The sequence below is a fragment of the Pyrgilauda ruficollis genome, unplaced genomic scaffold (genome assembly GCF_017590135.1).
Source record: "Pyrgilauda ruficollis isolate IOZ18807 unplaced genomic scaffold, ASM1759013v1 scaffold237, whole genome shotgun sequence".
Classification (NCBI taxonomy): Eukaryota; Metazoa; Chordata; class Aves; order Passeriformes; family Passeridae; genus Pyrgilauda; species Pyrgilauda ruficollis.
Window position 1 is genome coordinate 4,320 of NW_024523316.1, and position 12,148 is coordinate 16,467.

The following is a 12,148-nucleotide window of genomic DNA, read 5'->3' on the forward strand; positions in this document are numbered from 1 at the left end:
GGGTGGAAAAAGGACAGGGCAAAGGTGACTGGTTCAGCTGAACCTGGAAATTTACCCAGTTTTCAAATATGAAGCTATTTATTAATTAATTCATTGACTTGACTTACGGGTGATATCTCATTATCTCCAAACTGTGTTAAAATTGCAGATTAATCCATTTAGAATGTTGTCCTTCCATCTTTCCCAGAACGGGCTTTTCATGGGAGCTGCCTCCCTGATCCAACCCAGAAATCACAGAAGTCTGGAATGTGTCATGTGTTAAACCCACATAACCTTTATACAGGGGATCCTGACACCTTTCACACGATTCTGGAATGGTTTGGGATGGGAGGGACCTGAAGGTTCATCCAGTTCCACCCTGCTGCCATGGGCAGGGCCACCTTCCACTAGCCCAGCGTGCTCCAACCCCATATCCATAAATACATATGGGTATAAATGGATAACTTGCCATCCTAGGGCCAGAGATCTCCTAGATGTCTGTCCTTTCTACTATGAAGCCAGTCTATCAAATTGTTATATTATATATCATTCACAGTGGATAAATTTCACAAAGATAAATTAATGTTTTATACCTTTATGAGCTCCAGCAGGCTGAAACATCCAAAAACCAGTTTAGTCCTGGTCAGGGCTGGATCTGTGATCAAGACAAGGTTAAAGGAATCCAGAGATGTGCACATGTTGCTCAACTGGCAGCCAGGACTTCTGCAGAGGGAGCAATCTCCTTGGGCTGAGCTTAAATAGAGTTTGTGGGTCAAGGTGTGGATGGAGCCCCCAGATGGGCTGATTAATGCAAATTAGTTCACTCTGGGACAGTTAATCACTGTCTGAAGGTGCCCAGTTGCCTGCCCAGCTGTGGACATCTGGGCTGCAGCTACCTCACCTTGGATAATCCCATCCTTGAAGGAAAACTGGCCTGCCTGGTGTCCACAGAGCGACATCAGCAGCTCCAGAGCTGGAGGTGCTTTGTGTGACACTTGGGGACCTTCTGACCAGCCAGTCGCTGCTGGTGCCACGTGTCCATGTGTCCATGTGGCTCACACATGTGATGGACTTGAGATCCCTGAAGCACAATGGATTTCAGAATTCCATTCTATCCCTTTTTTTTTTCCCCCTCTTTCCTTTGTTTATGTGCTGTGCCATGAGGAGCCCTGAGGGTTTTGTCCCAGGAGAGCAGAGGGAACATATTTACAGGCCTGTCACCCACAGGCTCAGAGTCGGAGTCAGGGAAGGAACACATCCCTCTCCACGTCAGCCTGGATGTTCTCTGCTGCGTTTGGGATAAATCCTTGGCTCCCACCACTGCAGCGAGGGCACAGGAGGAGCTGTAAATCCAAGAGAAAGAAGTTGGGTTCCTTCTTCATGTCCTCATATCCTCTTTTTTGGGGCTGTGCTGGAAAACAGCCTTCCAAAAGTACGATTTTTTGTAATAAATGGGAGTAATGGCTTCTGCAAATTGGTTTTTGTTTTCCTTAGGCAGCTAAAGCAAGATAAATGGATCTATGGAAGTGTTAAGGACAATTCTTGTTTAGTTATGAAGACTTGTCAGCAGAATGCAGTTGTTAACAAATCAGCCTCTGGAATTGGATTGTTTTAAAATTCATTCCCATTCAAAGTAAGCTTTATCTTAATTCCCATGGTTTTTGGATGTTTCAGCCTGCTGGAGCTCAGAAAGGTATAAAATGTGAATTTATCCATGTGATTTTTATCCAGTGTGAGTGATATATATTATAACAGTTTGATGGACTGGATTCATAATTAAAAGCAAAGGAAAAATGTTCTTTATGTGGTGTAATCTGGGATTTCGCTGGCACTGGGACTTTCTCCCACTCCAGGTTTACATTATCTCCAAAGAGATTTCTCCAAGGTGCCTTCTGAAACAAACTTCTTTCAAACCAAAAGGGAAAATATATCTGATTCTTTTCTTCATTATTAATTAACATGTGCCAGAATAAATCCATGATTTTATGTATCCAAGCACAAAATAGCATATTTACCATCTGTGTTTCTTTAAGCTCTGTGTTCTTTTCTAGGCACCTCAACTGATAAATCAAAAAGTATAGAATTTGTGTTGGGAAAATATATGGAATATACTGAAGTATGGCAATTAAAATTATGATCAATTGGAGTTAAATATGACCCAGAAGTGAAACTCCGGGTTTTATAATTTTGATGTATTTCTTCCCTTTGCCTCAGCAGGTAACACCTGGCCATGGGAGGAAACTACACACAGCCCAAATTCATCCTCCTGGGAATTACAGACACTCCCTGGGTGCAGGTCCCTCTTTTTGGGCTCTTCCTGTTGATTTACATCGTCACTTTGGTGGGGAACATCGGGCTGATGGTCTTGGTTTGGGTGGCTCCCAGCCTCCACACCCCCATGTACTTCTTCCTCACCCACTTTTCCCTGGCCGACGTCTGCTATTCCACCGTCATCTCCCCCAAAATGCTCACAGATCTGTTATCTGGGGATAAAACCATTTCCTGGGCCGGCTGCGTGACACAATTCCACCTCTTTGCTCTCTTTGTCACGGCCGAGTGTCACCTCCTGGCCGCCATGGCCTACGACCGGCACGTGGCCATCTGCCACCCCCTGCGCTATGTCGTGCTGGTGTCCCCCCGGGCCTGCTGGCAGCTGGTGGCCTGGTCCTACCTCGTGGCCTCCCTCAGCGCCCTCCTCTACACCAGCTGCACGTTTGGGGGCTCCTTCTGTGGGCCCCGCCGCGTCGACCACTTCTTCTGCGACGCCAGCCCCGTGCTGAGGCTGGCGTGCTCCGACACCCACGGCAGTGAGGCCGCCATCTTCGCCCTGGCCGCCGCCAACGGGCTGGGCACCAGCGTGGTCATCCTGCTCTCCTACGGCCGCATCCTCCACACCGTGCTGGGGATGCGCTCGGCGCCCAGCAGGGCCAGAGCCTTCCGCACCTGCGCCTCCCACCTGGCGTCCGTGTCCGTGTTCTACGGCTCCCTGTTCTTCATGTACCTGCAGCCGGCGTCACGGCATGGCAGCCGGGACAAGGTGGCCTCTGTCTTCTACACCGTGGTCAGCCCCATGCTCAACCCTTTCATCTACAGCCTGAGGAACAAGGAGGTGAAGGCAGCGCTGGGGAAGTGCAGGAGGAGGATGTTAAACCTCTGCTGGCATCAGAGAGGTGCAGCTCGTGGCATCAGGGAGTCCTGGAATGGTTTGGGTTGGAAGGGACCTTAGGGATCATCTGGTCCTACACTCCATGGGCAGGGACACCTTCCACTACACCAGACAGTTCCAAATCCCATCCAGCCTGGCCTAGAACTCTTCCAGGCATGGGGCAGCCACAGCTTCTCTGGGAAACCTGTTCCAGGGCCTTCCCACCCTCACAGGGAAGAATTTCTTCCCACAATCCCATCTAAACCTACTCTCAGCTTAAAGCCATTCCCTGTTGTTCTGCCACTCCATGTCCTTGTGGAAGCAAACTGTTCCTCTAAAGCAAGAATAAAAAAGTTAAATTAAATTACATGGATTTTTCCCTGATCTTCACAGCTTTATATAGGTTCTTCCATAGGTCCTCACAAAATTCAATTACAATATTTATCCTGGAGAAATAGACCCCACAGTCACATATTCCTTGGAAGGAAACAGGAGTGGGAGCCTCAAACTTGAATTTCCTTTGTGGCCACAAGGCTGTGGGAAGAAATCACCCAGAATTATTCCAGGGTATTATTCCAATTAAACTTTTCTTTCTTTCAGGAAAAGCAAATCACAGCTTTATTGGTTTATAACTTGTTTTGCACTGATCAATATGTATTTTTCTTGCAAGATTATTGTCCTTATCCCTAAACTCCAATAAAATTCCTCATTGTTACCTGTGAGTTATTTATTAGAGCCAATTTGCTGGGGTGGGAAGGAGCATTTGGGAAGAATAAGAATATTTTAAAATTTGGTTGATAAATGAGTAAAATAAAAGGTTTTAAAAGTGCATTTTTTTCTGACTTAGAGGGATAAAAAGCTGATGCAAGTCAGGATCTCAAGATATACCTTGGAATATCAAGGGGAATGCAAAACACATATTGAAAACCTAACAGGTGCATTTCACTCAAACTTTAAGCACTTAAGTGTCTTGGTTTCCATAGATGAAAGAATTCTCAACACCTGATCTATGGATAGTTGGGAGCTGTTTGGGTCTGAAAAAGGCCCCAAAAAGCCAAAACAACAGTTCTCCAAATTGTAGCTCAATAAAGAAGGTACAGCACTGGGGAGAGACCAGCAATCCTTCATCTTTTCATGGCAGGCACTTAGAATGGGAAAAAAACTCCTACTTTCTGCTCATCCTAACAAATTCCAAAGGATAAATATCCTTTGTTGTTTTTGAGGGCAAACTGAGTGCAATCCTGCAACTTTCTTTCACAGTTCTGATGGTCTGGATAAGCTCAGCAGACACTTCCCCCTCTTCCTCCTCACCCCTCATTTCGGTTGTCCCTCACCTGTTGACACCTTTGGGGGTGGGATGAGTTCGGACTCTGCAGAGGGATAAGCCTTGGCTGCAGCAGGAACAGGTGGAAACTTTTCCCTTTGGTGTTGTGTTGTAGATGTTGTGTTCTGAGGAGTTACATGAGAATTCACTTCTGTTTGAAAAGTAAATGGACTGTAAGTAGTCTCCTTGTTCTCTGGGAAAAAAACAGCAGGAGATGTTTTAAGTCTGGGAGGATGCAGGAAAGGTAGATTTGGACCTGGATGAAGAAGCTGGAATTGGTATAATTAAATGATAAAGTTATAAATGTCAAATATAGATATCAAAGTTGGGTGGGAAGGGACTTTAAAGCTCATCCCATTCCAACTCCCTGCCATGGGCAGGGACACCTTCCACTAGACCAAGCCCTGTCCAACCTGGTCTTGGACACTTCCAGGGATGGGGCAGCCCCAGCTTCTCTGGGCAACCTGTGCCAGGGCCTCAGCACCCTCCCAGGGAAGGATTTCTTTGCTATATCCAGTGTAAACCCACTCTCCTTCAGTTCAAGATTTTCAGATTTAAATGAAGAATTAAGAAAGCCCATCAGCAGGTCTGAGCTCCAGGGACCCACCATACAGGTGCTCACAGCTATTTCCAGCACAAGGGATGCTGCTCCCATTCCCAGAGCAAGAAGTGACCCTGGGAGACCAATCACCTTTCAAGGGATCACCAGCTTAACAAGATCTTTTGGGCTTTGCCAAGAAAGTTTCCTAATCATCATCATGGAACTTCTCAGAGGGCTTTTCAACAACTTCTTTCATTCATCTTAATGAGCCATTAGAGACTAATTTGCTAAGGAAAACAAGGAAGAAAGTTTCTTCTTTGTTAAAGACAAATAGAACTTCTCCAGATGCTTTGTTTGTCAGATTCAGGCCCTGGAGCCAAAAAGCTGGAGGGTCAATGTGTTGGCACCAGACTGTGCGAGGAGACCTTAAAGCTCATCCAGTGCCACCCCTGCCATGGGCAGGGACACCTTCCACTATCCCAGGCTGCTCCAAGCCCCAGCCAGCCTGGCCTGGGACACTTCCAGGGATCCAGGGGCAGCCACAGCCTCTCTGGGCAACCTGTGCCAGGGCCTCAGCACCCTCCCAGGGAAGAATTTCTTCCCCCATCCAATCTAAATGCTGTCAGTGTAAAGCCATTGCCCCTTGTCCTGCCACTCCAGGCTCTTGCCCAGAGTCCCTCTGCAGCTCTCCAGGAGCCCCTTTAGGCTCCGGAAGGGCCTCTCAGGTCTGACCTCTACAGACTGAGCTCAGATATGGGTTAGTGCTGGCCTTGGCAGAGCTGGGTTAACAGCTGGGCTCCATGATCTTAGAGGGCTTTTCCAGCCTAAATGATTCTGGGATTCTGTAACTGTTTCTACCCATATTTGCTCCTGGTCAGCATTCCTGCCGCTCCTCCTGTGCTCAGTTTCACTGTAGTTCCAACAGTTTGTTCTTCCTTCCTCTGTCTCTATTTTAGAGGGGAAATCGCACAGTTGCTCAAAACCAAGCAAAGCCTTTTTAATAATAAAACCAAAATATGAACAAAATGTCAGGATAGGGAGCAGCAGTTGCAATTCCACCATGATCCATAGGAGATGCCAGATGAGGGCTCCCTGCTCTTTGAGCAAGCTTGGGCCTTGAGTTAGGTCACTGCCCACCCTGATGGTAGCAACAAGAAAATTCTCCTTGGAATGGATGACTTTGGAAGCAGCTCCTTCAGCAGGAGACTTGCACTGGTAAGTAAACACCATCAATTTCAGGAAATTTGATGGTAGCCTGAGGGTTTATGTCCCACCTCTTTTTATATATATAAATTTATATGTATAAAGATCTTAATACCTATTTCTTTATGTATATAAAGAAATTTTGTGTATAGAATTTCTTTATATTTTTTCTTAATATATATAATTTTAAATATATATATAAATTTGTCCTTGAAATATATAATTGGCTTCTTGGCATCACAGGGAAGTAGAAAAAAAAATCAGTGTAGAAAATGGAGATTCAGGGATTGGGAAACAGCTGGGTATTTGGAGAAGTGCTGCAACTGCTAATTGGGAAGAAGGGAGAACACTTTAGAAAGTCTCCTGCTGCATTTTATTTTTACATTATCTGGGCTATCCTGATGTCTAAACAACCAGAGAGTGTCACAATCAGGCAGACGGAGAAAAGTTTCTCTTTTTTTTCCCCCTAAAAGAAGGAAATGGTCCCAAGTAGCTATAATCAGAAGAGATGAAGAGTCCCTGGTCCTCAAGCTCTACAAATGGTCAAGAAGGGCTTAAATTCCTGAAATTAAAATACCAGGCAGCAAACACAAATAAAAAAGGAAATACTATTTTTCAGCTGAGTGTTTCCTCCCCATCAGTCTCCAGAGCCCGGCCTTCACCTCCTGGTTCCTCAGGCTGCAGATGAAGGGGTTCAGCATGGTCATCACCATGGTGTAGAACACAGAGGCCACCTTGTCTTGCTCCGGGGAGCTCCTGGAGCTGCTCTGGGCGTACACGGACACCAGGGATCCGTAGAAGAGCGCCACAGCAGCCAGCTGGGACACGGAGGCGGAGAAGGCTTTGCGCTTCCCCACGGCGGCCAGGATGAAGGTGTAGGAGAGGAGGATGGCCAGGACGGTGGCAGCCAGGCTGAAGCCCGCCGTGATGAACATTCCCAGCTCGCTGAGCGCGGGGTCCGTGCAGGAGAGGGCGATGAGCGGGGGCCCCTCGCAGTAGAAGTGGCCGATGACCTTGGGGCCGCAGAAGCTCAGCCTAAGGGCCAGGCCCGTGTGCAGGGCGGCATTGGTGACCCCAGCCAGGCAGGAGCCGGCCATCAGGAGTGCACAGATCCCTCGGGACACGGAGAGGGAGTAGAGCAGGGGGCGGCAAACGGCCACGGAGCGGTCGTACGCCATGGCAGCCAGGAGGCAGCACTCGGTGGTGGCGAAGGCCACGTAGAAATAGAACTGCGTCAGGCACGCGGCCTCACACGGCTTGTCCTCATCCAGGAGATCCTGGAGCAGCCTGGGAGTGATGCAGGAGGAACAGCAGAGGTCAAGGAAGGACAGACTGCTCAGGAAGAAGTACATGGGGGTGTGGAGCTGGGCAACCGGCCTGATCAACACCAGCAGCGCCACATTCCCCAGCAGGGTGATCACACAGATCACCAGGAACACCACAAACAGGACAACCTGGACACGGCCCTGCTCGGAGAATCCCAAGAGGACAAAGTGAGCACTGGTGGTTCCATTTCCTTTGGCTGCCATCCTAATGCAGATGCTGTGAGAAAGCCAAGATGGAGAGTCAGGGTATTCCTGTTTTCTGCACAAGCATGTTAAAAATGGCTGTGTTTTTATCAGCAAACACAGCCTGGAGATGCAGGAACTGCAGAATTTACTGTTTGGTTCAAAATACATTTTAAAGTAGTCAAAGTTCACTACTGAGTTTGTTTGTGATGGTTTTAGTCTGGCTTAGCCACTGATTTGGTTTGATAAATCACTTTGCACAATGGAAGGTTTATGAAGAAGTTAAGGGAATGATTACTCATCAGATTCAAAGCATTAACCACAGTAATTTATCCTGACTTTAGAAATCATTATGAATTTGAAAAACAAACTGAAAACAACAAAAACCACGTAAAAAACAACCCCAAACCTCATTGGTTTAGAAGATCCAAAGGAGACAAAGCACTGGTGAGAGATCAGGACACCTTTAAAATTTTCTTTAGGAGAGTTAGAACAAATTAAAATAAACCAAATTTCTTCTCTTCCTTCCCATGAAACTGAAATTCAGGTTGAAACAGGATATTTGTATTAAAAAACCCTTTAAATACGGTGATACTTGTGTCATTCCTGTGAGAAGTATGAAGTGGAGAAAGAAAAGGCTGGTGGTTCCATTTCCTTTGGTTGCCATCCTAATGCAGATGCTGTGAGAAATCCAAGATGGAGAGTCAGGGTATTCCTGTTTTCTGCACAAGCATGTTAAAAATGGCTGTGTTTTTATCAGCAAACACAGCCTGGAGATGCAGGAACTGCAGAATTTACTGTTTGGTTCAAAATACATTTTAAAGTAGTCAAAGTTCACTACTGAGCTTGTTTGTGATGGTTTTAGTCTGGCTTAGCCACTGATTTGGTTTGATAAATCACTTTGCACAATGGAAGGTTTATGAAGAAGTTAAGGGAATGATTACTCATCAGATTCAAAGCATTAACCACAGTAATTTATCCTGACTTTAGAAATCATTATGAATTTGAAAAACAAACTGAAAACAACAAAAACCACGTAAAAAACAACCCCAAACCTCATTGGTTTAGAAGATCCAAAGGAGACAAAGCACTGGTGAGAGATCAGGACACCTTTAAAATTTTCTTTAGGAGAGTTAGAACAAATTAAAATAAACCAAATTTCTTCTCTTCCTTCCCATGAAACTGAAATTCAGATTGAAACAGGATATTTGTATTAAAAAACCCTTTAAATACGGTGATACTTGTGTCATTCCTGTGAGAAGTATGAAGTGGAGAAAGAAAAGGGTTTTAAAAGTCTGGAGACTCCAAAAATATTGTGGTGCCATGATTAACTGGAAGGAGTAAGATGCTGATAATACAGTTCAAATAAACAGAATATTTATAATTTGGGAAATAATCCAGGTAGTGCTGCTATGCAATGATTGATCTTCAAGGCCAGGTTGGACAGGGCTTGGAACAACCTGGGCTAGTGCAAGGTGACCCTGCCCGTGGGTCATCACTGGAGGATCCATAAGGTCCCTTCCAAGCCAAGCTGTGGATTTCATGATAAATTCCTGGGTTTCACTTCAGAGATCCTGAGCCTGGACGATTATCTGTTGTGAGAACAGGCTCCCACCTCGAGCCCTCTCCTTGCAACAGATCAGCTCCCTGCAGCCTTATTTTGGCTAAAATTCACCTGTTTCCTCACATCTCAGGGCGCTTTTTGCTTGATCAGATTTTATCTCCCAGACCAAAATTTCCAGGGAGAAATAAACCCAGTGTTAGTGTGGAAGACGGGAATAATTTACCTTCACAAAGAGCATTAAAACTTGACCAAAAAATTTGCTGTTTGAAGTCTTCATTCACAGGAACACCAAGCGGCTTGTCACTGCCCAGCCCTGGAGGAGGAGATTTCCATTGGGAGTGGATGACTTTGGAAGCAGCTCCTTAAAGAGGAGACCTGCATTGGTAAATAAACACCATTAGTTAAAACAACTCAATTAGTTTCAGGAAGTTAAATGTCAGCTTAAGGATTTATTTACCACTATACATATATAATTAAATATATGAACATTTTACTACATAAAAAAGTTAATATAGAGGTTTAATTTATATATGCAGTTAGAGATGTAATTACTTAATACATATAAATATTTTCCTAATATATATAATTTTATTTTATACATTGTATGTAATTACATACATTTAAATGTATATTTTGGAATATATAAATAATTTCCTGGGATCACAGGGAATTAAAAAGAACTAGTGCAAGAAATGGAGATTCAGGAATTGAGAGACAGCCTGGGGTTTAGAGAAGTGTTGCAATTGCCAATCAAGGTGAAGGGAAAACTCTGCAGGAACTTTCCTGCTGCAATTTATTTTTACATTTTCTGGTGATAACGATGAGCTGAATTTAAGACTTTTAGGTTCAGATTGACCCTTCCATCAATTTGCCCAGAGTCTGCCTCCTAATTCTGCTGATATGAGGAACATTCATCTAAAATTTGAGCTAGGAATGAAGGTTCAGATGTACTGGAATACGTGTTTTGCAATCAGGAGGAACCTTTGCAATTTCCTGGAGTTATTTGTTATTACATCCTTCTGCAAACATTTGGGAAGAACAATTTTCCCCAACCAGCAAAAAATTGTCTCAAAACCACTTAAAATTTCATCCTCTCTGATTGTTAAGATACTCACAGGTCCTTGAGCTGGAGTCCACAAGCTCCATCAGTCTGGCCAAAACCAGGAAGTTTTCTGTTTCCATCCTCTAATGTGGCTGGAATATTTAAGTTTTACCCCATCCCCACACGACCAATTACCACAGGGTCTCTGAGGCACCTGAACACACAATGAGCCTTCTCCAGAGGCCCTGGGATCCATCCCGACGTTCCTCCCTGGAGTTTTAGGGATGGGATGCCCGCAGCACATCAGAATTGATGCCTGCAGAGCCTGGCAGATGCCATTTGTGAACACAACACTGCCAGGAGGAAACATCAAAAAAAGGATTTTGGCTTGAATTTGAAAGATTTTTACATTCTTCTCTAATTCATATTATTCTTCTCACCCTGCCAAAGAAGCTTTTCCTTCCCTGTTCCTCCAGCTCTCAGTCAGAGGTTCACTGCAGGAAGTCACTCATCGATGGCTCGTCTCCACCTTGGTGGCCACCACAGCCTCCACAGCTGCTCTCCTGTCCCCGTGTCTGGGACAATTATTCCCCATGGGCAATGCTCAGCATTTTCCCTTTTCCAAGCTTACCTGGTTCCCATCTGCCCATTTTTGACCAGGAAACCTCATTTTCAAAAGCCATTTTGCAATGTGTGCGTCAAAGTGGGTTCAGGAGACTCATGGGGAGTAAACTGTACCAGCCAGAGAATCCTGGGATGGCTGGGGCTGGAAGGGAGCTTCAAGCTCATCTCATTCCAATGCCCTGCCGTGGGCAGGGACACAGGATGACTCCTGAGAAATGTGTGTCCACCACCAGGAGCAAACATCAATGCTGGACGTTCCATCTCCTTCCCACATGGCGGCTCCAGCTCCTCTCATGCATGGTCAGGTGCTGTTCCCACAGAAGCTGGACACAGTTCACCCTTATTTCCCCAATCCCCATTTGTACAACAACCCAAAACCTTTTGGTTTTGAGAGCAGCAGCTCCAGCACAAAACCACAACATGCACAGTGACAGTGCCACGGCCAGAGACTCAGGGTTTAATTCACTAAGGGCACACATTCCTGTTTAAAGGTCAGGTGATGGCCAAGGCAAGACCAGTTGGACAAAGAAATTAAAGCCATGAAATGCTTTTTCAAAATATTATCAAAATATCGAATATTTTGATAATATTTTTCATATTGCCAAACAATGGCTGTAAGCCCCTGGAGCAAAGAGAGTTGCTCTGGGGCTTATGTTTTAAATGCCTTAATGTTATAATCAATTAAAAATTATGGGGGGTTTATGTTTTAAATAAAACATTTTAAAAAATCTTTAGTCCTATTTAAAGAAAAAATGTACAATTTTGTCTGCACCTAAATTAAACCATGTCCTGAGGGTGGCAGGGAGGAGCAGAAGGGTGGGAGAACAGCAGGAGTTACACAAAAAGGTCCCAGTTCATGGTCCTGATCACAGAGTCATAGAAATGGTTAGGTTGGAAAAATCCTCTGGGCTCCTCAAGTCCACCATTCCCACAGCAGTGCCAAGGTCACCGCTAATCCATAACTCCCCAGGTGCTACAACCACACACCTTTTAAATCCCTCCAGGAATGGGTATTCCACCACTGCCCTGGCAACCTGTTCCAGGGCTGGACAGCCCTTTCCATAAAGGAATTTTCCCTTTCCAACCTAAACCTCCCCTGGTGCAACTTGAGGATGATGTCTCCACATCTGTGGATGTGTGAGTTGAGGCCCTTTGGGGCCTGCCATGGGGGCTCAGCACAGCTGAGGAAAGATGAACAGGAGCATAAACAGCTCAGGG

The 12,148-nt window shown here is 45.3% G+C and overlaps 2 protein-coding genes across 2 annotated transcripts; one reads left to right on the forward strand and one right to left on the reverse strand.

Moving 5' to 3' along the window:
• Window positions 1-2,209: 2,209 nt before the first annotated feature.
• On the forward strand, window positions 2,210-3,205 carry LOC121354742 (olfactory receptor 8J2-like). Its single transcript, XM_041469571.1, has one exon. It carries the CDS (start codon window positions 2,210-2,212, stop codon window positions 3,203-3,205), a length of 996 nt encoding a protein of 331 aa, XP_041325505.1.
• Window positions 3,206-6,800: 3,595 nt separating this feature from the next.
• Window positions 6,801-7,739, reverse strand: LOC121354741 (olfactory receptor 1019-like). Its single transcript, XM_041469570.1, has one exon. It carries the CDS (start codon window positions 7,719-7,721, stop codon window positions 6,801-6,803), a length of 921 nt encoding a protein of 306 aa, XP_041325504.1. The 5' UTR covers window positions 7,722-7,739.
• Window positions 7,740-12,148: the final 4,409 nt, after the last annotated feature.